The sequence below is a fragment of the Cuculus canorus genome, chromosome 4 (assembly GCF_017976375.1).
Source record: "Cuculus canorus isolate bCucCan1 chromosome 4, bCucCan1.pri, whole genome shotgun sequence".
NCBI lineage: Eukaryota > Metazoa > Chordata > Aves > Cuculiformes > Cuculidae > Cuculus > Cuculus canorus.
In genome coordinates, this window is record NC_071404.1 from 74,148,343 (window position 1) to 74,176,025 (window position 27,683).

General features: G+C 45.9%; 1 protein-coding gene across 7 annotated transcripts in view; it reads left to right on the forward strand.

Annotated features, from left to right (window-relative positions):
* NDNF (neuron derived neurotrophic factor) overlaps positions 1 to 27,228 on the forward strand; it is a 44,030-nt gene extending 16,802 nt beyond the window's left edge. For 4 of the 7 annotated variants that reach the window (XM_054065222.1, XM_054065223.1, XM_054065225.1 and 1 more), the window contains 4 exons: positions 2,658 to 2,812; positions 22,697 to 22,885; positions 23,905 to 24,029; positions 25,120 to 27,227. In XM_054065222.1, the coding sequence (XP_053921197.1) occupies positions 22,698 to 22,885; positions 23,905 to 24,029; positions 25,120 to 26,513 (1,707 nt within the window). In that variant the 5' untranslated portion in view covers positions 2,658 to 2,812; position 22,697 and the 3' untranslated portion in view covers positions 26,514 to 27,227. Of the gene's footprint in view, positions 1 to 2,657; positions 2,813 to 4,069; positions 4,412 to 7,870; positions 8,064 to 19,533; positions 19,678 to 22,696; positions 22,886 to 23,904; positions 24,030 to 25,119 lie in introns of those variants that run through there. The other 3 variants (XM_054065224.1, XM_054065227.1, XM_054065221.1) reach the window with 3 other exon arrangements.
* The last annotated feature ends 455 nt before the right edge of the window (positions 27,229 to 27,683 follow it).

The window sequence follows — 27,683 nt, forward strand, 5'->3', positions numbered from 1 at the left end:
CACAAAACAGTAAGATTAATAAGAATGCACTGGAGATGTAAAACAGTCAACACCGAGAGATGTTAAAGATTAACTTAATACTTAAAACATAATTGGATAAAATAGGCAAGTAATGAGTTAAGGGCAGCCCAAATGTGTAATTTCTTGGGATCAGCGGCAATGCATCAGTTTACACCACAGCTGGGTAAAACCTAGAGGGCACATAACAGGGTGTCGTGAAATTGTGTTAACCACGCTGTGCTGTTGAGGAGTCTCGCTTTCTCCTTCTCCCATCAGCACTTTTCAATGAAGCAGGAAAAATACTGAGTTAAATTGCAACCTGCACGCCAACTGCTGCACATGTTTTTGATTTTTCTCAAGATAGGGTAAAGAAAACGTCTCTTATTGAAACAAGAAACCATAATTGAGGTGAGAAGGGAGCCGGCAGGATGCTCACACCTCTTGCTGCTCCGGGTTTCTGGTGGAAGCATGCTGCGTGCCCTGCTTCTTGCCTACCGGCCTGGGCTCTGCTTGGTGAAGCAGCACTGCACCAGGGGAAGACATTCTTACATGCTGATGTTTTGGCCATTCCTGAAAGGCCATTGCTTCTCACACAGATCACCTGCTTGCCGCCTGGTGGGAAGAAGAAAAACTTGACCTCTTACTCAGATGAAACCTGTGGCTCAGGCAAGCGAAACCCAGGAAGCAGCACTAGCATTTCTACTGAAAGTAGGAGCATCATCTCTGTGCTTACAGCAAGTGATTTCTGTTTTATCGCTTACCTGCTCACTGTCGCTGCTTGGAGTCCACCTGGGCACTCATGTGTTGCTCCGCTGGGGAAGGCAGCGGCAGCTACGGAGCCAGATGCTTCCTCGGTGCCTCTGGAGGCTCCTGCTACGCAGCCCATTCCTCTTCTGAGAGAGTGAGCACTGTGTGATGCTGCATAACTAAAACCCATCATGGCCTATGAGGCATAATTGATAAGTCCAGTTTAGCATCTCAGTTTCTGAGGTTAATAAATAACAATACCCTCCTAGCAACAAATGTTAATTGATAGATTAATGATAACGGATCTTCAGATCTGCATCACAATAAGAACCACGTAATTGGGTAAGAAATATTATATATACGTGCAATTAAACACACACATGCAAACACACACAGTGTCATCTGTCCCCCATACCAAATGCACAGCACCACTGAGTGCTAAAATTTGCAATGAATTATTTATATGATGAATTATCCCTCGTTCTCTCCTCCTAGAATATCCAATTGCCCGTTTCCATTTTTGTTTCGGAAAGATTTATTATTCAGATGTATTCACTGGATAGCTTATTAAACATTTCCTCCCCTTTTTCTGTGTAATATATCACATGCATCTTATTTTCTGGTAGCACCTATCCAGCTGCTCTCCTAGGGTTTCCCAGCGTGGTAAAACCGTGAAAAAGCGCAATAGTTACCCAGACAGTTTACAGTCGCCTTTGTGAACCAACTACAGATGTTCCAAATTTTGGATATTTATTTGCTCACTTGAGTAAAAATAGTTTCAGCCCTCGAGTAAATGATCCACGGCTACAGACAGCTTGTGACTGCATGTGAATGAATAATTTGGTTCTCCTCAGTATTTAGCTTCAAATTCCTTCTTGCACCCATTATTGCTGGTAAAACTCAGTTCTCTGGAAGCCTTTGAGAGGCAGGAAGGACAATATGGGTGCCCAAAGCCAAGTTATTTTGGGGATTTGCTGATGTTCTCCCCATTTAGTTTCTTGGATTTGCTGCACTGGCATAAAGAACGCCGCTTTACAGCCATAGCCTTCTCAGGCTGGGTGTCGTACACTGCCATGCCTGGCACCTGCTCCTGGAAAGATGTACAAACATGAATCATCTCTGGATTCAAGGGGCAGCATTTCAATACCATTTCCCTAAGCGCTGGGGTAGTATCTGGGACTGTTTAATGGATTTTAAAGGAATCACCTACCCACAAGAATTTTCCATATTTGGGGCTTTCATTGTTTAGTTTCTATCTCGCTGGCTGTCCTAGTACTGCCCAGGTGTCCGTGTCATATTCAGCATTTAAATCTCAAATCTGCCTTCCTGATTTGTGTTCAATATATTTGTACTTCGAAAATTTTGAGAGCGGCGAATCTTGTTCTGAGCATGCTTTAACGGTTCCTCTGGTTGGGAGTCACTCTGTGCTGTGCTTTAAATCACAGTAGAGATTTACAGTTGTGATAGAAGGAGAACTGCAAGCATCCAAAACAAGAGTTATCTACGCGCAGAGGAGTCAGTATTCGCATACCTCAGTAAATAATATCCCAGGGATGTCATCTTGCTTCCCCTGAAATCTCAACCAGTAATACCCTCTAAGAACAATAGCACTAAAACTGTCCTCGGGTTAAAAATAATCGGTTTGCCTGTGTGTGTGAAGCACAGAGTCTCAAGAGCTCTTTGCCTGGGTAGCAATATTTTACCTCTGATGACCACAAACCAGAGCCAGCCATTTTTTGCAGGGTATACAGAACACTGTGGTGCCACGAAGCATAACCGAAGGCAGCTGCCTGCCTTCACGTGAGCACATCCTTCTCTGCTGGCTCCTGCCCACTCCAAACACTTGTGGGGGAAAATAGTGAGGTTGCACTGGGTTTACTTAACTAATGTTGGCTTTCTTATTTAATCAGCTTCTCCCATTTTTGGATGATTGAATCTCCACGTCTTCTGCAGCGGAAGAGGAGCACGTGTAGTTTGCTGAGATCTGTTTTACTTGAGCTGTTGCAGTTGGAGGCAAACGATCCTCTAGAAAGGAAGAAGTCAGGATCCTGTGTGTGAATACCAGGTATTTTTAGGTTCTCCTTAAACGTGCATAGATTAATTCTAAACTTCTGTGGCTTTTCTCCCTTCCCCAAACTCCTATCCTTGAACCTACTTGAAAACAATAAATACAACTGGGAAATACGTAAAAACAGGGACGAGAAAACAGACAGATAACTGGATGGGGGCTCCCATGGGGCTCTTTTTCTTAATCCTGGGTTTCTTTTGGCGAAGTTATATTTGTGAGCAGACCCTGGGGCAGAGCAAGCCACTCGGCTACTCTGTGTGTTGACAGAGTGAGAGGTAAGTGGCAGTAATTAATGGCAATTAGCAGAGGTCTGGACAGTTACGTGTCCCTGAAGACAGAAGCTCTTTTGGGGGTTGTGTCTTTGCAGAGCAAAGCTGATTGTCACCTTGCACAATATGATAATTTGCATCCCTCCGCTGAGGCTTCGCTGTCGGATTTGCTCAGCAGTCTTTCAAAAAAGGAGGCTTTATTTTTCCAGTGGGAGGTGTCCCTGCCCATGGCAGGGGGGGTGAACTGGATGATCTTTAAGGTCCTTTCCAACCCAAACCATTCTGTGATATAATGATTTTAATCCCAAAATCTGTTAAGTAGGGAACATTTACCTTCAGGGAAATTGCCCGTCAGCTGCTATCGGTAATAACTTGTTTCATGTTTATGTAGCACTTGACGTTTTTATCACTGATGTACCGAAAAAGAAACAAAAAAAAAAAAAGAGAGAGGGGTTTGTTTTTAAATGGCAAAGTATACTTTCTGCCTGTTCCTTGCAGCTCCCAGGTAATAAGACAAATCTCTGGAGTAAGACGAGTCTCTGGAGGTATTTAAAAGACAGGTAGATGCTCAGGGATACGGTTTAGCAGTGGACAGGTAGGGTTGGGCCGGATGATCTCAAAGATCTTTTCCAGCCTGGGGATTCTATGATTGATTCTATGATTCTATGATTGATTCTATGAGTGTCCTTCTCTCCCCGAACCTGAAAGGTGCCTCTGATCAAAACCAACCGCTGCAGAAGGCGAGAGGCTGCACAGGCAGCTTCCAGACCCGCTTCCTAAATCGCAGGAGGCTTTTCCAACTCCCAGCTCTCCCGCGGGGCCGGGATGCCCCGCAGCCCCCTCCTCGCCGGAGCGCCCGGGGCTGCTCGGGGTGGGCTGCGGGGGGCGGCGGGGGCGGCGCGGGGCGGGGCGGCCCCGGGGCATCCCTGCCCGCCCGCAGCCTGCGGGAGACGCTGCTGCCGCTCCGCTGCGCTCCGGCAAACTTTTCCGAGCTCTCCTTCTTCCCAGGAGGCCACACAGGGGCTGTGCCCTCGCCCCGGGCTGCCCTGCGGGGCTCCCGGCTGCTTTTCTCTGTTGGGGTTTTTTTTTATTGTTTTCCTCTTTTTATTTTTTCTGGTTTGTTTTGTTTTTTGGGTTTTTTTTTACCCGCGGGGAGGGGTGGGGAAAGGCTATAAAGGGACGTGCGTGACACAGTCCCCGCTGCAGCCTTGTTCCCGCTGGAGCTGGAGGGGTAAGGGAAAAGCCACCCCCCTAAAAACCAGCCCTCCTCCTCCCCCCCTCTTCATTCCCGGCAGGGACAGGACGGGACGGGACGCGACGCCGCAAGGTAAGCGCTGGGGAGGGGAGAGCGGGGCCGCCCGTGGAGCTTCGCCCCCTCCGGGATCGCTGTCGGGGTCGCGGTGCCCCCTCCCCGGCTGCGGGACCCCGCGGGGGCAGCGGTGCGGGGGATGCTCGGCACCCTGCGGTCCCTCCGGCTGCGGCATCGCTCCCGGGATGCTGCCCGCTCGAATCCCTCACCCTTTAACATTCCTGGTGCTTTTCCTTCCCGTTTTTGCATTTTTCCTCCCGTTTTTGCATTTTTCCTCCCGTTTTTGCATTTTTCCTCCCGTTTTTGCATTTTCCCTCCCCGCCGGGAGCCCTCGTTTGTCCCCCCGGGTGGGTGGGTGCCAGGCAGGCAGCGGCTCCTTCTTCCCTAGCATCGTACCGGGTTTTTTTGAGTGAAAAAAAGAGGGGGGGGAGAAGAAGTGGCTACTAAAAAAAGTAGATGGAAAACTCACCGATGGGTTGCAAGTGCTGAGATTCGCTACATGGGTGCAGCTTGGATCGTGTTTTCATTCCGACAGCACAGAGACAATGGCTACAAAGCGTTGTTTAATCACTTGCAGATAGAACTTTTATGGATTTAAACCTTCACAGTTAAAGGCTGGCGCAGATATTTGAATTGCAGTGGTTCTCCGAGCCATTTTTTGTTCTGTATGTATTTAACACTTGAGTGGTAACGTGCCCTGATTCCAGGCTGGCAGGGATAAGCGTGATCTCGCCTGTGCCGCGCTGCCCAGGGCTGCCCTGGGAATCATCCCGGTGGGCACCTACATGAGCGAGGCAGCCTCTGTCAAGCTGCTTTCAGACAGCAGGTTGTGAAGCTTGTAGCGTCCCTTGGACTTTCCCTCCCCACCAAAGAAGATGGTTAGCATCTAGTTGTGAGCTGTAATTGAAGCGCTTAAACGGTACCGCTGGTCCTGAGGCGAGCTCAGAGGGGAGGCAGGATCCCCAGGGTAAATACGCAGCTCTCCCAGGCCTGGCTGGCTGTTTGTGAGCAGATAGCAGGCGATGTTCAGTGACACAAACGTGGTACTGTCTCTGCAGCGGAGCATCCTACAGTCAGGCTGCATAGGCAACCCCCTTCCAGCACTGTCTTAGGATGGGCAACCGGCCTCGGTGCACCGATTTCATGCTTGGTTGAGCTGGTGGAGTTGTATCTGTGTAAAAGCAGGAGAGGTGAGAGCAACGTGAGGGTGAATTCCTCCTTGGGTAGTTGGCAGTGAGTGATTTATACACTTGTGACCCTGGCAGAGCACCGCTAGCTTAGCCATAACCTGGTTTCTGTAAAAACGGCACTTAGGTGTTAGACATCATCAGCATCCTCAGCTGTGCTATGAGAGAGCAGGGAGAAAAACTTTGTGATTCTGTTCAGCCTACTTTGAAAATCGCTGATTCTTTGCTATTTTAGGAATGGCATTTTGGATTGTTCCTTGTCAGGAATGCCTCATCCTCATGCTCTCACTCTCCTATCTCGTAGCAAAATGCATACCTGCAAGAGGAGAGCTGCCGAGGTCAGCTTTCTAGTACTGCTGAAAGTCTCTGTGACCTCTTAGAGCAACGACTGCAGTTTAAAACTTGTTAATATTTGAAGGAGGAGAGGACTTTTCTAAAACACTGAGAGATTTTTGTGTTCTAGTTCCACCATTTAAAATGTGAGTAAGTAAAAAAGTGCAGTAGTGCATCACATGTGGGTACCTTATGGATGGATTTGGGATCCTGTGCCTGTGTTCCATCCTGTTGTGAGGAGAATGATACCTGTTCCTTGTGGAATTTCTGTGTTGGCAGATAATGAGCTCCTCTTAATTTGAGAAAGCTTTATGATTTGAAATGTCGCTCGGCCCTGTCACATTTCCATGATGAGGATAGGGGCTACATCACACTGTCTCTATTTCTGCACAGTCCCGGAGTGAAAACCCATGGATTTTCTGCTGTGGAGGGTGGGTACTGCGGCATGTCAGTGCTGCCCTGCCCATGGGGCGACACAATGCACGTGTCCTGGGGAAGCGCTGTGCTCCGCAGCGCCTGCTGGAGCAGCCAGCTGTGACCTGGTGCGAGCCACACCTGGCAGGCGGTGGCACACGTGTGATGTGCCACTGATGTCATCAGCCGGCAAGTTCCCTCACACCCCAACCCCCTTGGGGGAGCTCGGGTTTGGTGGTTAGATGTGCAGTTCGAGAGGGAATTTGAATGCTGTGTGGGATGCTCATCCTACGGAGATCAAGTTCTTTAAGAAGGGTGTCACGGAGGTGAGGCAGAGCTGGTTAGGATGGCTGTTTTGTTGTGGATGACTCCTGAATGCCAAGGCAAAGCATTTAGATTTCCCCGATGTTTATAAATACAATATGGTGCAAACTGTCAAGCAAGCTGTTCAAAATCACGTAACGCCTGTGCTGCCTTCCCTGTTTGGCTCAAATGCCTTCACTACATACGCGATGTTCATCTGACGTGCCCTCTTCTCCTCCTGCAGGGTCTGTTTGTGCCACGACCCACTGGCGCCCCAGGTCTCCGTTGGTGCCATGCTGCTCTCAGATGGCTCAGCAAGAGCCTGGGCTGCCTGCAAACATCCTGTCTCCTACACTAAATCTGCATGTAGGGGCAGAAATGGTGTCTTCAAGTCTCGTTTGTCCACCTAAAGTTTGTCCTTCTTAGGAAGTTTGTCCTCTGAAGGTTTCTCCAACTTAAAAGTCTCCTAAAAATGAAGGGATAAACCCTTTCCTGGAGGCTATGGGTGGGTTAGTGGTGCCGTCGGAGCAGAGGCTCACCTTGGCTGCACAAAGTGATTTTGATCTTCCAGCTGCACGGTGGCCTTCCACTCCCTGTCCTGTGTCTTCAGTAGGGCTGGATGGAGCCTGCCTGCCCGATGTTTTGCTCTGAAGTGTGTCAGGGTCTTCTGCCTTTATATATATATATAAAGATGAGATGTTTATTAAACTCAGACGCTGCTTTTTCTTCTGCGAGTTATGTTCTGTAAGGCTGGTAATAAACAGTTTATTAAAAAGAAATCCTGATTTATTTCTGCAAGTGGTTATGTTTCAAGCTGGTACCAAATGGTTTTGTAGGAGACCACCTTTTATGCTTCCCATGGCAGTTTAAAAGATTGCTAGAAAAATAATCCAGAATCTAAGTAGGTTTGGATAAAGGCAATCCAGGACTGTATGTCAGGGTTTGTGGTGCTTTTATGCAGCGAAGCAGCGAATTTTACCACAGAACATCTGGGTACTGGCTTCAGTTACAGCACAGATTTTAGTGGGATAACAAGTCTTGTTTGGCTTCGCGTTCATTTTGAAGTCACTAAACTTTATACGGATAATAAAACTGTAAGCCTATTACTTCACTATTTTCAAGGGGCTATTTCGATCCTCCTTCAGGGTCTTGCGTCTTTCTAGAGCTGGTTTTATTTTGTTTCACTAAGTGGGTATTTATCTTTTCAGAGCCCAGCTTGCTTTCGCAGGAGGCAGATTTACTAATTTGTACCGATGGACACACCAGGGATGGCAGGTTTCCATTCAACCCTGCCGAACGCGCACGTTTTCTGCATTAAGGGCAGCCTAATGAAAACTGCACGTTTCTGAGTCAGCGCATGCAATGGGGCTGATGTTATTAATGTGGAAGACTGTATTGCTGCTCTGGGCTACCAGTTTAGCCGCTCCTGAGAGGTAAAATAACAGGGGAACGTTATGCTTTCTTTTTCTGTTTGATTATAAAATGCAGGGAAGAAGGTTAGACCTGAGGGAAGGAGAGAAGGGCTTCCTTTCGTGGAAGAAAATAAGTTTGCAAGTCCTTACAAAAGGGTGCGCATACTGGTGAGAATGCTCAGCAGCGAGGATGATAACCTCCGCTAATTATGTATAAAGAAATACATGTTTGGAATAAAAGGCTTGGGTGAGAGTGTGTAGACAGCCCAGGAGAGCGATGTTTACCTTGCTTACAGAGAGCCCAGAGCGATACCGAATGCTGGAGAGCTCTGTATTTTGCTGTCACTGACTGTACGGGCAGAAGTGAAAGGAGAATAAGTCAGAGTTATGTTAAAGGAAAGAGAGTTTCTTAGGTAAGAGACAGGAGGGTCTCCAGTGCTGCTTGAGCACTGCTGAGTAACAAGCAGTGCAGTGAGGGAGCATGGCCTCGGAGAAAAGGCAGAGTAAAGAAGTTGTGTTCCTCACTGTGTTTTGCATCGTGACTAAGAATATCCCACTTCTATAACAAAAATCTTTATCGGATCAAACAAGAGTAGTTTCTGCCTGAGAAAACAACTCAAATAAGCTAATGCTTACGGATGGATGGAAGGAGCTTTGAAGGTTGAGGAGATGTTATGTTTGAAAACTTTAACAAGATGTCATTAGGAGAGGAAGCATTTGCCCTTAGATCGGGAAATAGGTCAGGGTAATAAATCATAACTCCAGGAGAACGTGCTTTAAGCTGGAAATGATAGGAGAGAGAGTAAATATTAAAAAGAAGTTTGCTCTTTTGGAATTAATTTTCTAATTTGCAGTATGCAAGGACACCCACTGAAGGGGTGGAAGATAAATGTTAACACAGAGCTGTAACAGGAACCAGCCGAAAGTCTCGTGGCTGCGTAGATGGCTTTGATTGCACCCAGGGGGAGCACATCGGTCGCGTGGGATACATCAGAGGCAGGCGAAGTATTGTCTTTTTCAGTTCACATGCGAGACAGCTGATACTGTAACTTCACCAAAGACGTGGTGATCTTCTCAGGGGCATTTGACAGGATGGGTTTTAAATACTGTTCAAGTAATCAGCAACACGATGACCTGAGAACCTAGCCACCAGTCCACAACTTTGATAGGCACAAGTATGAGTTATGAGAGGGATGCAGGTGAGTCCTGTGCTGAGCTGAGCTGGGCTGGGCTGTGTTTTGCCACCCGGGCAGGGGCAAGGGCTCAGGTGAACGCCACGTTGTCTGCATTTCTCACAGATGGCTCAAGAGCAGATGGGGTTGTTTGGGTTTTGGCCCAAATTGGGCCCGTTCTGTTTTAGGGTAATTAAATTCAGTAGTTGGAGCGATGTTTGTTGCTTGCATGACAGCTGAGATAAGAAGCAGTGGGTCCTTACTGCAAGCACCTGGAAATTTGAAAAAACAAAAGGCAATAATTTATCTTTCCTGCTTCATTCCCCCCTCCTCGGGTCCGGATATGAGTGCCCCTCCAGCGTGACCCTCGCGCGCTCACAACGTGACACACCACGGAGACCAACACCTCCCCGGTGATTTATGGGGGAAAAGCATTGTTCACCTAATTGAGCATATTTTATTTTTTTTTTTTAGTATAAGGAAAAGTAACTTTAAAGGGGTTGAAACTTTATTAAGAGCGTGAGAAAAATGATGCTTTTCATCTTTCTCACTTTTAACTTGCTCAGTACCAAAATAGAGCAGCGCTAGACCAGCTCCCGCTGCAAAGGCTGGGGAAGGCAGGCGGGAGGCGCGATGGGATCACAGGTTCTTTGCACGTGTCTGCAGGGATTATTAAAAGGGTAGATAGTTTTTACAAAGCAACCAGAATATCGTGAAGACATGAGCTAGCACTCTCTCTCTCTCTCTCTCTCTCTCTCTCTCTCGCTACTTTGGTTAGGTGCAGCAAATTTACCGCTAATTTCTTTATAGTCAAACTGCCTAAACGTGTCTCAGCATTTTGAAATCCAGAAACCTGGTGCAAATTAAGCAGTTTACAGATCGGGATGATGATGGTGCGGGAAAGCCAAGTCTCTCAGAGCTGCCAACTGTTCTCTGGATTTGAAGGAGAACATCAGTGAGCAGCGTTAACAGTTTCTAGTCCCCATTCTCTCTCTTCCTTTGGCTACTAAATCTGCATTTAATTCCCTGTGGGCTTTTTCTCCTGGGAAAGAATTACTTACTTGAGTATGATTTGTAGGACTGATAAGATCTTACCCCTATTTGGGGAAGACTCTAGAGGCACTCTCAAACTGATTTTTCAGTAATAAGAAATAACGAATAAAAATCTAATAGTCCTAGGGGTTATTAAAGTTAACGATTTTGCAGGGAAGATTTAACATCAGTCAATTAAAACTTTTATAATCCTGTTATAATACAATAGTTGAAAAAAAATTCATGCTGGGAAGAATAAGTAGGTGTTAAGACCCTTTTGTATCATGTGAATCTGTCTTAATTTAACATTTGAATTAAGTAGGTATTTTAAAAGCAAGAGTATAAGGCATCTCTGGCAAGTGTGTGATAGCAGGATGGCAGACTCAGGGAAGGAAATGTGCTGTGTTAATTTACGGAGTGTGTTCTAATTCCCACTTATTTAAGAAAGAGCAGTTGCAAAGTGTTTATAAGAAAAATCCAGGCAATTGGGGCTTTAACTAGAACATGCAAAATTCATACACGTCAGTGAGACATACTACCAATAGTCCAAAAATGTGCTTCTGGCTTAGCCTTTTGCTCACTGGATTCGTGGCAGTCTCCACTCAGCGCTGCGAGCTCGGTGTGGGGACTGCATGGACCCCGACTTGCAGTCCTCTGTGAAATGTGCATGTGGGACCCAAGGGCATCATCCCAGCACCCCCCGCCCAGCTCCAGCCCAAACCTCTTGGGCCTGCTGAAATGCCTCAAGGGGACAAAGCGCCAATACTGTCCTGAATTTACAGCTTTTTGTGGCTTACAATGCAATATTACCGGTGATATTGAAATGGCACTTTGTCCTTTAGCAGTAACTCTCATGCAAGCATCTTGCAGCAACCCTAGAAAGCAGTTCTGGGTTCCACCACAGCTCTCACCATGTCTTCCCTCTTTGGGAAAGGAAATGTCCTTGGCATGCATTTCAGCCACCTCTGAATGCAGGAATACCTTTCCTTTTCCTTCCCTTCCATTCCCTTCCTTTCCCTTCCATTCCCTGCTGTCAAGCTAGGATGTATGGTTACCATAAGAAGGCCTGAAGGTTTTGGAGTTGTTTGGATGTTCACTCACCCATGACAGTCTGACCTGTCTGCCCGTATGTGTTCCCTCTGCTTTTGTTCGCAGTAACTAGATAAAGGACTAACCTTTTGCCTGCCAGCCTGGACAAATAAACACTGGCCCAGCAGTAGAGTGAAGCTGAAACCGACTCCTTCAATAATCTGGTTTTTGAGATCCCTTATCACAGCTCTGCAGTTGACCCTGGTAGGTTTGAAACTTTTCCAGCACGTTCCTTCAGAGTGCCTGTCTTTTTTGCGCTTGGGAAAGACTTGTCAGTCTGGTCATGCAGAAGTCCAGCACTTAGAAAACCCAAGAAGTACAAGAAAGCCGCCTAGAGACTGGCAGCTCCCTAACACGCTCCTGCCTTGCTTTGGTATGACGGGCTGATGGCTGTGGTTGGACTGGCAGTGTCTTGTAATGTCTTCAGACAGATGAGCGTGCCAGCAATCTCCATGGTGGTGTTTCACTGTCTCTCTGGGCGTTTATTTTGCCCTCTGGAGGCAAATCCTTTCTCCATCACAACTAGCTCTGGAGACATTTAGTGATGTTGGTTGAGCAGTGCCCCTCAGTGCCTGCTGAGTGGTTCAGGGCAGGCACGCAGGCAGTCTGTAGCTCCTCTGGTGCCTGGCCATGCTTGTCCTGAAACTTTCTTCCCCTTCTCAGCGGCTGCAGCAGCCTTGAGTAACCTTGGGAGCCACCTTGTACCATACAGGCACTTTCCACCTGCCAGCGTCCTTGGTCACTTGTGAACATTGGGAACTGATGCTATTTGTCACAGTGACTGGTGGCAAGATTAGGAACTGGGGACTGGAGCCTCCACACATGGGTCTGATCAGGATGAATCTCACCCACCTCGCCGTGCAAAGGCCAGGCTGTTGTAAGAAGCAGAAGTTTGGATTTTCTCTGGAGACAAAGTGAAGTCTCTGAAGTCCTTCACTAGTAATTTTCACCAATTTTCTGAGTTCTATTCTATAGGAGTCTCTGTCTTTTTTAAAGCTAGATGCTAAGGAAATAAATGCTGGTAGGCAAAATTCAGCCTGCATGAGCATTCCTGCTTTTTCTCATCCCTAGTGTATAGAGTGGGTGTGTAAAAGAGGTAATTTTCTGAAGGACACAGTGTAAGTGGTGAGGCTGATGGTCCTCCCTGCGATGGGGTTCACTTGCGATGGGCCATCCTGTGCTTTCAGCCACTGCAGCCTCTGAACAAGGCACCAGAGCTAATGGTGTGACTAAGAAATTGTGTGTGCTGCTTTCTAGGGATGGTGGGGGTCAGCATAGGGGGTGATAGCCATGCTGGGTCTTGGAAAGTCTTTGCTGCTCTAACTGTGGCTGAGGTCTGCCTGCTCGAACGCTGAGCACACTGGTAGAAATATGTAAATATCAATTTCTTTAGCACTACTGTTTGATACTTTCCATTTTCAAACACTTGACAAATGTTTGCATATTTTCAGTGACCCTTTTCCAACTCGGGAAAATGAGACACAGCATCTGTGAATTACTGCGATACGCAACAAATCATTATGAGGGAGCACCTTAAGGGTTCATTAAGGACTTGGAGGGTCCAAGATTTCCTTTGCATACCTTTAGAGCTGAAGAGAGATAATATTAAAACTGAATCCAATTTTGGACAGTAAATTCAGTAAGGATTCTGATGATAATTAAGGAATTAGAAATTTGGGGGATCACCTATCAGCATAACGTGTATTACTGTGGTCTTAAGCATAGTAATATGGGCTAGAATCTTGATGTGGTAGAAAAAGTCATAGTTTCTTTGAAGTCCCGTGAGGATCTGGCTTACATGGTTCAGGTGTAACTAAAAGTGAAACAGGGATATGGTTGAAAAATGCAGGAAAGCACAGATAAAATAAAAATAACTTTTTCTCCAGTCGTATGAATTGTACTTTCTCCTCGTCCCATATTTGGTTAACTATGAGTGTTACTGGATTGAAAAACCTAGAATCCAACCTTTCAACTGCATTTGGTGCCCACTACAGTTTCCATTTGAGTTCCTGTTGCTGTGTCTTTGCTCCAGGATATCCATTGCCCCTGCAAACCAGTGCAGGACACCGTCCTGGCAGCAACACGTGGATGCAGTTGCATCCTTGGGGGTTGGAGAGTCACCTCATGGGCAGGAGCACTGTAGTGAGTTGTTACTGGAGCTGCTGTCCTGCTTCCAGCTGCCAGAGAGCTTTCTGGAAAGCTGCTGCTGTCCCTCTCTGTGCTATTGCAGGCATTACGGGTTGCTACTGTTTAGCCTGGAAGCACCAAGAAACCCTAGGCAGTGAAAAGGAAAATGGGGTAAAATTGCAAATGATAATTTCTGAGTGGCTGTTGCAGGAAGACTCTGCATGTAGAGGTACGGGATCGGGCAGGAATACTAACGTACTTGGGCTGGCTGTGGTTTTGTAACCCTATGTACATTTGTGGTGGTGATTCTGACACGGCAGAAAACTGTGTGTCTGATAAAGGTCAAGGGGATCAGCCTCTGTGCACTTAAAAGTGTTTCAAAATAGTCAGCAATTTTCCCTTTTCTAATCATGTACCAAAAAGTAGAAGGAAAGAAGCACACAACCAATTTCAGTGTGCTTACAGCACAGCTTTCCATAAAGTGTAATTACTGCAGTTGTTGCTGGAGCTGCCAGAGGCTCAGCTTGTCCGTGCTCCTGCCTTGCAAGTCGCACCAGTGACCTGCAGCTCCTTGCCTGTCGCTGCCTCTCCCACAGCTCCCTGCCCTGTGCAAGCCACTTGTTTTTTCCCCTTTCACAAACCCCTTGTTGGCTGTGGGCAGCTGCCAGGCGAGCGGTATTCCCCAGGGCCTAGGAATTGCTCAAGCAACTTTAACTCCTTAGGTAGTTAATGCAGTTAATGACTGGTTTGATGTTCTAGTGCTTTCCGAAGCTTTCTGACCTCCAGCCGTAAGCCTTGTCAGTTTGAGGATGTGACGGCAGGATGCACGGACCCTGGTTCTGCTCCTGCTGTTTATCATGCCCTGACATTTCAGTCATCCCTGTCCCTCGTGGGTTTTGGCAAGGGCACTTGCTCATAATGCATTCAGAAGTATTCCAGAGGAACAGTGGGAAACTCTGTACCAAATACCAACATGTTTGTGTTGGTTGTAATTTGTAATTGTTCATATGTGTTCCTCCCCACTAATCCCCTTGCTGAAATTCATTATGGAGAGACAGAAATGTCGACTCGGAGAGCTGTGCTGAAGGCAGAATGACTTGGCTGAGGAAAGTAGCTATTGTTTTATGATTAAAGGAAGGGATTATATTGGGATTTCCTTGAACAAGGCAAGTCGCTGCCCCACTTTTATTGCTTGTAACAAGGGGATAATAATTACTCTCTGTTATAAAACACCTCCAGTTCTTGCGATGAAAGATTGGTGGTAGAGCTGCGTGGCATTCAGGGTTGGTTATATTAAATGGCCTCGAGTTGTGCAAACTAAGATTTCTCTGCCTTATCTTATTTCTCCTCCTGGGGCTCAAACCCCGCTGAGACTATGGAAAAAATTCCCCCTATCCAAGCGGGGCATCTGAAAGGAGATTTTCCTCTGGAAAAGCTAGTACCAGTCACCCATTCTGTGATGCTTGCCCTCTCCGTGAGCGACATCCAACCTCCTGGGAATTTTGGATGTGCTTGGGAGGATGAGCAGATATGCTGGTAAGGACATAGGCCAGCCTGTGTCGGAGTGGCCAGGAGCAGTGGAGCTGGCTCCCACCCAGTGCTTCAGCCCATCATTTCTTCCCGTGCTGCTGGTATCCCCTCTCAAGGGGAGCTATAAGAGAACAACTGAGCATTGTAACAAAGGTCACTGGGGACTCGCTGTTTGTTTGGGTTTGACACTCACCGCGCAGTCGCATGGGTCGAGGTGGCTGTGAAGGAGAGAAGCGCTGGTATGTGGCCTCTGATTAGAAAAAGAAAAACTACTAGGCATTTCCTCAAGTGTCCCAAATGGCATCTCCTGGCTCAGCTGCTTTTTGAAGCATCCAGCTACCACCAGCTCCAGGATGACCGTTTCGATGTAATGAGAGTTGAATCTGTTTCCACTAAAAGTGGAAAAATAAATAAGGCTCAGTTTAGAAACAAAACAGTCCATGTAAAATTTGATTTTTTGATACCATATCTCCCTGAGTATGTTTGCTTTTCAACGTCTTTAATTTGAGCCAGCTCCACATTTTACAATGTTACCCCTTTGGAGTTAACCTCTCCCCTAAGTTGTAGTTTATTACCACTGTTGTTCATTAAGATTTGGTGGAAATGTACCCTTATTTCCATACCTTCTTAATTTTACCTAGTTGGATTTTCTTCCTCATACTACTGTGATTTGCTTTGCTAAAACAATACTCAGCAATGGAAAATCGTGGGTTGAATTGCAATTGTGAGAGGCGGTCGGGTAATCCACAGATTATTGACACAGTGGACCCTAAATGCTTCAAAGGCACCATTATAGTCCATCGTGTCTGTGCGTACTTAGGGAGCTTTAATCCATGGATTACAGGTTTGTAAATGCTCCCGCCCTCCCAGTTACAGCTGGTCCTGCCAACAGGAGCCGCCACGTCGAGGCGGCTGCAGTGCTACACACAAATATTTCTCTTTATGATCCACAGTCAGCACTACACCCCTGCGTCCCTGTCGGGGTTGTCTTCCTCATCCTGCCTGGTCCCGTAGGATAAGGTTTTGGGCTGGTGCAGATCTCCGGCAGAGAGGCTGGCAGGGGCTCCTGGCAAGGCTCCCCCAGCCCTGCATGGTTCGTGCTTTTCCACAGGCAGGACCAGACAGCAAGTTTTCAGGCGTGCTTCTCTTTTTAAAACAAAAAACCCAAACAAAAAGCACACCAAACAGTTTCCAGATCCTTTAGGGAACAGTGAGTATTAAATGGCAGGCCTTCACTTTTCCCTTCCCGTCTCCCCTAAACAAACAAACTGAGCAACTCCCAGTAAATACTTAAAATTTCAAAGGGACTATTTTCCCTCTTTTTCACATTAAAAATAATTAATTGTGTTGCAATTGAAATTGGTAGGTGCTTTTCAACCTCTCTGTTACTGAGATGCTAACTCTGTATGTTGAGGTGGATCTAGTTGTGTTCTGTATCTCTGGAAATGAAGTGTATAATAGAAAAGCTCACAGCCTCTTTATTTGCAGCATTCCTATAATAACTCAAAGAAGTCATACAGTGCCCTTTTATTTCCAAAGCTGGACTTAACTCATGTCAATAAATCTACAGAGTTATTATGAGATGCAGCATGGGTAATGTAAACAAAAAAAAAAAGAAAACCCAGCACACCGGAGTTTAAAAATAGGACGTAAGGAGGGGAAAAAAGTTAAGTAGCCATAAAATAAAAAGAGAAGAAATGGAACACAAAACACCGTAGCAGGCTGGGCCTTGAAATTGTCCTTATTAAATGGCAGTCAAACACTTTTCCCTCCCTGTAATTAAACATTGGGGTTTATTTATTCCAGATTTATTTGCTTCAGGTAAACCCGGATCTGTTTTGTTTTGTTACTGTAAATCCTTTACAGGTCTCTGTGACCTGCAGAGACAAAGCGCATGATTTCCATAGATCAAGGCGTTTGAAGATCACTAGTGAATAGGCGTTGCACGTGGTGAATCCAATACTTGTGCTCCCTTGTTACGGAGTGTAGGTGTAGTCGGTGACATTGAGCCTTCCTGTGAGTGTCTGTGCATGAAATACATCTGCAGTGAAGCCCAAACAGGAATACGCAACTGCTTTGATCCCAAACAGCCAAAGAGAATAAGTTCTCGGTTCACAGGGTGGGATTTCTGTGATGGGGTGTAAGTGGGGAGCCCCTGATGCCTCGTGGGGTACATACACCCTGCACAACCACTTTATTTTGCTGGGAAAAAAAGCGGCTTGCTTAGGGCAGACAGAACATACCAGAGGCTTTATCAGTGAAATAAAAATGGGGTGATTTTATCTACCCTCGAGGCCATCTGTTTCTGGCTTTGATTGAGGATGTGCCGACCCCATCAATTCCACAGCCTGCAGGAAGAGGGGCTGCCACAGCTCCAGCTAATTTGTCCCCCAGCTTGGCACCTAAGCCAGTTGCAAATTGCGTTATCCTCTCAGTTTCTGCTTATAATTGCAGATAATTGGGTATTTGCAGGCCTTCCATATAGATGAAGTTTGTTACACAAGGGTCTTAGAGGCCAGATAGAGGGCTTGTGTACATGGAATTTTGCAAAGCTTGGGTGAGACTCATGGAATGGAAATCATTAAAAAGATTGGAATGAATTGTAATTCAGCCCAGGAGCTGCTCACCTGGGGACAGGACCAGGTGAGCAGCCTGGTGACTACCTTCCAGGTTAAAATAGAAGGAAGTGCTGACCAACAATGCCCTGGCATTGCTCAGCCTACCTGGGCTCGGTGTCTTGGCAGGCAAAACTGGGCGTCCCCATCTAGCTGGAAGGTGATGGGGGCCTCCCTAGATGCTCCTGCTCCCTCAAGTGGGTCAGTCTGCAAGAGGGAAGAAAGAAAGGGGGAAAGAAAGAGAAAAGGGAGAAAAAAGAAAACATTTTCCCCCACTGTCCTTTGAAAAGGAAGGAATATAGAATCAAGTCATGTTTTCTCAAGGATGTTTTCAGTGGTGCTGTTGTTTCTGGTCTAGAGCCGCTGGCATCAGCCTCTCCAGGGAGGACGAGAGGTATGAGATGGGAGATGCAGGATGGGAGTTTTCATCTTTGCACTCTGGTTTTAAGGCTCAGTGTCAAGAAAGTTTGGGGGAAAAAGTGAAAGGTAAAGATGGGCCATTAGAGGGCACTTTTGCAATCCTGGAGAAGGAAACCAGTGCTTATTATTTCACTTAGGACTGTTTATTTTGGCGCTCTCTTAAATGCAGTGATAAACAGCAGGCAAATCCCTCCAGTCAGCAGAAATATATCAATAAAATATTGACTCAGAGTTTAAAAGAAAAGAAAACAAGACAAACTTTTAGAAAAGGGAATAAAAGGCATTCAAGAGGTGGTACAGGCTGGAGAAAAAGAAATCACAAGACATATTTAACATAATTTGTATGGCTTTACGGTGCAGCACTTAGGCTTCAGCTCGTACCTGGCTGCTGAAAATGAAACTGGCTCAGAGCATGGCACAGCCAGACAAGAGAATTGTTTGTTGAAAGTTTCTGAGGGCTGGGTGGGAGAGCAGGAATTCAAGTGCTCACATCTAGCAAGTGCATTTTCTGCAGGGCTCTGTCACAGTCATTGCCCAGCGGTGAACTTGCCCGGAAACATGAGATGAATAAATGGGTTTTTTGCTTCCCTCTTGATGTTTTGCACAAGTTATAGAGGATTTAGCTTACATCTCTGCCGAAGTATTGTGAGTGAACTGCAAGAACTGAAATCAGTTTATTAACTGGTGTGAAAAGGTGGTATAACACCAACAGCACGGTTCCAAAAACTGAGAAGTGAGTTTTGGATGCCTCTTTGCTGCTGGGGTGTCCCGCTTCTGAATGTGTCATGCGTGAAAATCAGGCCCATTTTTAGCCTCTGAGGTGGATGAGTGAAAGTGAAAGCACTCAAAACCATACTCCGTTCTAAAGGAACAAAGATTGGAACGCTTTTCTTTCTCAGGAGCAGTTGACAACTTTGCAAGCTATTTTATGTGTTGGACAGGCCAGTGCTGCCTGCCGAAGTTGGGCAGCGATCACAGAACTAACCTTAATATGTCTTTTGTAGTTATTTTTAAGCCAAAATGTCTTTAGAATTAGATAAAGAAATCAGAGACAAATCTGTAGGTTGTTGCTACACTGTCATGGTTAACAGGGACAGAAACAATACCCACAAGAGTTTTTAAAGTGAATTAGCTAGTGAAATTATTTAAGAAGTGAAGCTTAGCCTGGGTAGTCCTATAATCACGAATGGTTTATTTTAATAGAGGTTACATTGCTCTGGAACTGAGTATGGGAATATACAGGACTGAAATTTCAAGGGGTTCACGTGGAGGACGCTGTCTGCAGAAAGTGTCAGAGTTTCTTACCTAACCAAATAATCTGTGGTAACTGTTGTGATTAAGTTGGAAAGAATTTCTTCCCTGTTGGCCAATGATAATAGCTGAAAAATCAATAAACAGCGTGTTAGAGCACACGGAACTCATCCTGCTTTGTGCAAGAGGAGGTTTCTGCTGACTTTGGTGACTCAAGCCAGCAAGCATTTTGACTTACGATCTTTGCTCCAAAAGGTCAAATGTCACTCACTTTGCTGATAAGTATCAACACTTCAGTCTGAATTGGAGGAAATATGTCTGTTGTCATCAAAAGTGAAGTCAGGACCTGTTTGGGATAAACTTTGACAGATGCTGGTTGACCTAAATCAGGATTTAACTGTAAGTATCAATTCTGTGTCTTAGGTAAAGCCCTTTACTCCGTCGCCTTCTGTAGGGCAGAGCACTGCAGCAAACTGTTATTTAAACATCTCAAACAATAACAAAGTGCACAATTCAAGACCTGTGAGCACCGGGCATGAAGTGTTACAAGCCCTGCAAAGGGGGACCATGGCCCTGTGTTGCTATCACCAGGTTATCACTGAATAAATAAGGGCAAAGCCTTCTCCAACTGCAAAATAACTTTTGGCAGCTTTGGCTCAGGCAGGGCTTCCCCACAGGGTGGCGCGGCCATCGACCAGCAAGCTCGCCACAGGGCTCTCCACTGGGCTTGCTGCTCGCTCACAGGGGGCATGAGGCTCCTCTCCAGTCTCCATGCCCACCTAGGAAACTCTGCCAGGTGAGCCTCAAGCATTTGCTTTCATCTTTCCTGTGGTTTTCCACCTCAGAAAGGGAGGATCTAGCTGTAAATGTAGGACTATGTGGTGGGCCAGGGAAGGAGAATGCTGCACGAGCAAAAGGAGGCAAAGATAAAATTGCATTCTGGTAAGGAGGTTTTCAGCGTGTGTCACTTGTGGCTTATAGGGTTACTTTGGGATTCGCTACATATTTCTCTTCCCTCTTGCATGGCTGGTTTCAGTGAGAAAAATAGAGAGATGAAGGGCAGGACTGAGATGGACAGCACAGGTTGGAGAAAACAGTAGAAAGCAGTGCAGGAATGAGCTGAGGTAGTGGGGCCTGGGACAGTGGAGAGGAAGCACAGGGGGTGTGAGCACAGAGGACCTGTGCCATTGGTGAAGGAGCAATTAAATGACAATAACGTTAGAGGCAAAGGAAGCAATATAAGGGTGAAAATAGCCCTCTGCGAGCCTTGCTGCTGTCAGGACACCTGCTGTCCTGCACGTGTCCTGCTGTGTTTCACTATCCTGGGAGCAGGATGCACCAGAGCAAAGGCGGATGCCACAGCCTCCTCTCTGCTCATGTGGAAGGGGAGCTAGAGGCAGCAGGGAGGGAGGATTTGGGAAGATTTGGAGGTGAAAAAGAGGACAAGACCCCATGCTGCCTGTGCAAATTCCCACATTTGGGATGCCAGCACCCACCTGTGGGAGCTTTGGCAGGGATGTGATACAGAGAGGGACAGAGGTTGGCAGGCTGCTGGCTGCTTGCTTTCATGAAAAGCAGATCGGGAAGGGAAATGTGGGGATTTTGGGGCTGTCAGGGAGTGGGACTTGAAAGCTTCCAAAGGTCTGGAGGAGATGGGCCTGGTGCAAGTGGGAGGGTCCTGTGTCGTGACCGCACTGCACTCCAGTGGCTCCTTTAGGGTTTTTGGAAGGTAAAGACATGGGAGGGGGAGGGAGGAGGCTGCTGGGGCTTCCCTCAGGGGCATCTGTTTGTATTTTCATGAAGAGCTTGAAGGGGGAAGAGCAATTTTATTATGGCTAAGACTACATCATGCTGCTTCTTGAGAAGCTTTATGTTTGCTATTTTTACATAAAAGATTAAGGCAAGGTCAAGTGGAGTGGGAAAAAAAACATCTTAACAGCAGATTTGATCTTAAAGGTAAAAAGAGTTTGTTATAAAGCTGCAGCTAATTTACAATGCATGACAAAGAGTGGTGCATGAGCACACATTCAGATAAGTAACAAGCAGATAAAACTGTTCCTGCCAGCTCAGCTTTTTATCATGCTTCTCCCCAAAACCAATGGCTAACACAGTTTAGGAAATGGTCTAAACTTCTTCTTCTAATTTTTAAAAATGCTATCATTTAGCAATTAAAACTCCTTATACTTGCACCAGAAATGGGCTTTGTTTCCCCCCCTACCACCCTCCCATACCAGAGCTGTTACATATGAGATCATCTACTGTACTGAAAGGAGATTTCCAGCCTGCCCTGCTGTATATGTTAGGGTAATCATTACTGACCTAGTTGTAGACATAATAATGAAAGGCTGAGATTATGAATTATTATGCCTAATTTGTAAGGGATTCACTGCTTTTGTGTTTTGCAGTTCCCATCAGGCTTAAGGATTAAGCCCTGCTGAATTGCATGCTAATACCAATGTGCTTTGAATATGTGTGGATTTATATCACATGTTTTCCTAATTCACTGTTTTTATGAAGAACAATTTCACTGGAAATATTTACTTTTCAAAGGATTTTTGGAATCTCAACCAGAAAAGTCGATGCACCCTCCATCTGCTCTGTGCTTACATGAGCTCCCATGTCCAGTGAGCGCTGTTCCACTATGGCAAAGCATCAGACTGTAGCTCTACCAAAATATGTGGAAGGATTTTGCTCTTTGTTAATGAGAGGGAGAGAAATCAATTTGCAACCAGTGCACAGGCTTGTGTTTTGATTGCAATTTAAGAAGGAAAAATCTTATTTGCATACTTAATCCAAGTGCTGTGATGATACAAGCTTAGTCTTTACAATATATATTCCTAATGTTTGTATGGCAGCACAGTGAAGGTACCAGCAAAGCCATAACTCCCTGAAAGGAGGCAGTAGTGAGGTGGGTGCTGGTCTCTTCTCCCAAGTAACTAATGATAGGACGAGAGGAAATGGCCTCAAGTTGCACCAGGGGAGGTTTAGATTGGATATTAGGAAGCATTTCTTTACTGAAAGAGTGGTGAAGCACTGGCACAGGCTGCCTGGGGTGGTGGTGGAGACTCCATCCCTGAAGGTGTTCAAAAAACGTGTAGACAGGGCACTTTGAGTCTAGTAGGCACAGTGGTGTTGGGCTGAAGGTTGGACTTGATGATCTTAGAAGTCTTTTCCAACCTTAACGATGCTATGAAAGCATAAAGCGTAGGCGATGTTTCTACAGGTATGTCTGCATTTCAGCACTAAATCAGTCCATAAGAGCCACACAAGTTTGCAGTTAGCCAAGACAATGACTGCAGGTCACTAATAAAGTGGTGCTTCACCATGGTCTTGCCCACCAGCATGGGACAAGCTGATGGCAGCTCCTGCTGCCTGTGGTGCAGCCCTCCTCAGGTGGAACTCCCTCTCATTGCTCTAGGATGCTCCTGCTGCGCTGCCCGCTGCTGCTGCTGCTGCTGCCGCTCAGCTCCAGGCCCCAGAAGTTCCCTACCAGAGATGAGGAGCTCTTCCAAATGCAGATCCGGGACAAAGCATTTTTTCATGATTCATCAGTCATCCCAGATGGAGCCGAAATTAGCAGCTACCTCTTCCGGGACACCCCGAAAAGGTATTTCTGCCAAGTTCAAGCAAGGAAGTTGTACTTTGAAGATAGTAGCTTTATTTGCTGGCTCTTTTGAAATAAAAATTGGATCCAAACCAGAAAAATACAAATTCCAGTGTTCTGTCTGGTGAAGTAAGTAGCTATGAGAGTTTCTATCCCAAGCTGGCCTCCCCACTGAGGGTCTATCCCAGTTTATTTGATTTTTGGGACAAGCCCAGAGCTCCCACAGACTACAGAAGTTCCTTGAAGTGGGGCCACTAACAATGTCTGGAGGCGAAGGGAGTGGGAAGGAAATTAGAAACTACAGGCTCACCCCACCACACTTGTCTCTGTTATTTCATCTTGTGCTTTAAAGAAGCAGCGTAAGCCATTCTGATCTGAACTCCTCACTTCCCAACCTCAACCACGAGTCAGAAAATACTAAGGTTAGGCTGGGGAAGAACCTGAGGCTCCAAAGAGTTCAGGGAAGACTGGCATTGCCACTTTCCTCCTCATATCGCAGCCCTCCTTAAGGCTTCAGCGATGAGAAACATTTTATGATAAATGACGTGGTGCTTGTTGGGGTGTGGGAGGGCAGCGGAAGGTGTATGTGTCTGTGTGTGCTTCTAGGGCTGTTGCCTGGACAGAGCATAAAGTTCGTGTCCTGCTTTGAAGAGCATATCCCTAAATTCTAGGAAAGATCCTATTTCCCTTGTTTAATCCTTTGTGACCATTTATACTGTGCAGAGTTAGTGTAAGGGTAAAAAAGTGAAGCTGATGAGGGGAGGGCAGAAGGCCGGATGCCCCCTTTCTGTGTCTCGACAAGTAAAGTGTGATCTCTGCAGCTCTGTGTTAGTGGGAGACTCCCCTCACCTCCTTAGCTCTTGCCTACTGGCCTTTCCATATTCCCTCTGCACGTTTGCTTGTAAGTACCACTTCTGTCTCTGTTGCCTCACCAAGATAAACCTTGATCATGTCAAGTCGGTCCCAAGGTGATTGGCTGCCATCAGGATTTATTTATGTATGGGTCTGTTAACCTTCTCTAGGTATTTCTTTGTGGTTGAAGAGGACAACACTCCCTTGGCAGTGACAGTGACACCATGCGATGCCCCTCTGGAGTGGAAACTGAGCGTACAAGAGCTCCCAGAAGAAGCCAGCGGAGAAGGTTCAGGTAACGAATGACCAACGACTTCCCTTGTACCTCAGTGACCTGCATTTCTTATGGATTCAAAACCACTCAGACCAGTCCCAGTGTGACGCTGAGTCTTGCAGCAGGGCCATCTTTATGGTCTGCTGTTTGGATCTTCAGCCTCAGTCCTGCTGTTGTGCAGGAAACTGGCAGTGGGGAGAGCGTGACAGGGAAAAGGGCTGTAAAAATGTAAAAGCTGAGGTTATAGTTACAGAGTGCACCGAATGCTGCCACAACAAAGTGTGTTTGCTTAGAGTAACTGGGATTCACGAGGGCTTTGCTCTGAGCTGTGTACACAAGATAAGAACTGGAGAGACAGGGCTGGCATTGCAGCAGGGCTGAGCTTGTCCTTTTGAGAGGACTCATCTGTAGGCATGGAGTTTATTTGCAGTTAAACATGTAACTGCTACTGAGAAGAGAAAGGGCCTCTGGCTTCCAGAGCTGCTCACACGAGTGCTAAATGTTACATTGCATGTAGGGCACACACCCCTTTGGCCCCTACCGGGTTTAGGCACAAAGTCAGAGCATGAGTCAGAGGACCAAAGCTAAGGGCCCAAGCCCAAAACCAGGCAGCAAAGACAGTTCCCCCTGGGGCGCTGTATGGCATCTCTAAGTTGGGTGCCTGAAGTAAGCAAATGAAAGCTACCATTCACAAGACTCTGTGAGTACTGGTCAGGTGCAATTCCTTTTGCATTTGTTTTTAACCTGAGCGCTGGACCAGTTTCCTCTCTGACTTGACAGAATTATTTTCCTCAGAAGATCTTAGAATCATAGAATGGTTTGGATTGGAAAGGACCTTAAAGATCATCCAGTTTCAGCCCTTCTTCCCTGGCCAGGGACACCTCCCATTGGATCAGGTTGCTCAAAGCCTCATCCATCCTGGCCTGGAACACCTCCAGGGAGGGAGCATCCAGAACTTCTCTGGGCAACCTGTGCCAGGGCCTCGCCACCCTCACAGGAAAACATTTCCTCCTAATATCACTTTTGAATTTGATGTAGAAGTGTCTGTTAAGAATTGTCTCATATTCACAGATTGTGTTTATACAAATGTTTTTCTTTGCTTATAACCTAGGTGAACCAGAACCTCTTGAGCAACAGAAACAGCAGATCACTAATGAGGAAGGCACAGAGCTGTTCTCTTACAAAGGCAACGATGTCGAGTACTTTGTGTCCTCTAGTTCTCCCTCTGGTTTGTACCAACTAGATCTGCTGTCGACAGAGAAAGATACACATTTTAAAGTGTATGCAACCACTACTCCAGAATCAGACCAACCTTATCCTGAATTACCTTATGATCCCAGAATCGATGTCACTTCTCTGGGACGTACAACAGTGACACTGGCATGGAAACCAAGCCCCACCGCCTCCTTACTGAAACAGCCAATTCAGTATTGCATAGTCATCAATAAGGAACACAATTTCAAAAGCCTCTGTGCTGTTGAAGCCAAGCTCAGTTCTGATGATGCCTTCATGATGGCTCCAAAACCAGGTCTGGATTTCAGTCCATTTGACTTTGCCCTTTTTGGCTTTCCCTCGGATAACAACTCTGGCAGAGAACGTGGTTTCTTAAAATCATCATCAAAGTTTGGGCGCCAGCAATCATCAAAGCCAAGAGTTGACCTGCATAAAGTTTGTATTGGGAACAAGAACATCTTCACAGTGTCAGACCTGAAGCCTGATACACAGTACTATTTTGATATGTTTGCAGTAAATACCAACACTAACATGAGCACCGCATATGTTGGCACCTTTGCCAGAACAAAGGAGGAGGCTAAACAGAAAACAGTGGAACTGAAGGATGGCAAAGTTACAGATGTATTCATCAAGAGAAGGGGAGCCAAATTTCTACGTTTTGCTCCTGTTTCATCTCACCAGAAGGTCACCTTCTCTGTTCATTCATGCCTGGATGCTGTTCAGATCCAAGTTAGAAGAGACGGAAAACTTCTCTTGTCTCAAAACGTGGAAGGTGTGCGGCAGTTCCAGCTTAGGGGAAAAGCAAAAGCTAAATATCTCATCAGGCTGAAAGGAAGCAAAAAAGGTGCTTCTATGCTGAAGATCCTGGCTACAACAAGGCCTAACAAGCAGTCATTTCCTTCTCTTCCTGAAGACACACGAATTAAAGCCTTTGACAAGCTCCGCACGTGTTCTTCAGTCACTGTGGCATGGCTGGGTACACAGGAGAGAAACAAATTCTGCATCTACAAAAGGGAAGTGGATGATAACTACAATGAAGAGCAGAAGAAAAGAGAGCAGAACCAGTGCTTGGGTCCAGATACGAGGAAGAAGTCAGAAAAGGTTCTCTGTAAATACTTCCACAGCCAGAACATCCAGAAAGCAGTGACCACAGAGACAATCAAAGGCCTGCAGCCTGGCAAGTCCTACCTGCTGGACGTTTATGTGATAGGGCACGGTGGGCATTCTGTGAAATATCAGAGCAAATTAGTGAAAACAAGGAGGTTCTGTTAGTGCCCCTGTACATAGAAATATATGGAACTCCGGTCTGAAAATTATCCTGCTTCCCAGTATACAGATTGACTACTTGCACAGCTGAGAAGTTGTGGCCTGTATTTGTACTGTGTAGAAAAGATATCGACTTGTATATTTATGTTTACATAAGTAATTGTTTGAAGGAACTGCGGCTGGTGCTCTCTGGCAGCATCTGGCCAACAGTATTATCTTGTGTCCGGTGACCCACATGTGATGCTCAGTAGATGTGCAAGGTAGCAGGAAACCTTGAAGGAACTGGCACTCCTTTGCTTCCATATTGCATGAACTGCTTCTAAATTATTTTATACCTAAAAGGCTGAGATACATCATTCTTCCACCTTGTTATTCATGCAGAAAACTCACAGACGTACACCCTTTCTCTCAGTGTAGGCGGTAGGGTTTCTGTAAATTATTTTATAGAGTCTTGTTTTAAACGTTTATGTTTCTATGATTGTAAACTATTAAATACTCTCCCCAGTAAAATACAGATCTAAACTAAATATTAACTGGGCTGCACACGAAGCAGTTTCATTGCTAATGTAAATTCTTACCTAGATGATTTTCATGTTTAAATACTGTATGTATTTCATGTACAAAGTTGCCATAATGTTATATCCCTGTATATAAAATTAAAAATATTAGATTCTATATTGTTTCTTTTTTCTTGACATGCTAATAGAGCAAACAGGCTTGGGGACAGAAGAGGCATGCTGAAACTTGAACTGAATTCAGCTAGGACATGCTTCTCTTTTGTTGTTCTTGATCTTTTTAGGTGAGATGCCTGGAGTGTAGGAGAGCCTCTACTGTTACTGAGTCAGTTAAAATCCACAAGGGAGCGCAGGCCATTGAAGGAGGCGTATTTGTGGCGTACTCTGGGTGTGCAGTAATCCAAGTGCTAAAGGAGCAGGACAAGCACAGAGGAGCTTCAGTTGTCCCATGTGATAGTGGATCCTGTTTCATCGTGGATTTGAGTGCTGCCAGAACTTCATAAGTAGGTTGCAGTCTGAGTTAGAGAGACCAGACAATTCAAACAAATAACACACCAGAGCATCACTTCTTATTTTTGTTAGATTATCATTGAAAACATTTGCTTTCTGGATGCTGCTGGTTTTGACCGCAGTAAAAATAAGCTGAGAGGATTATTTTTTT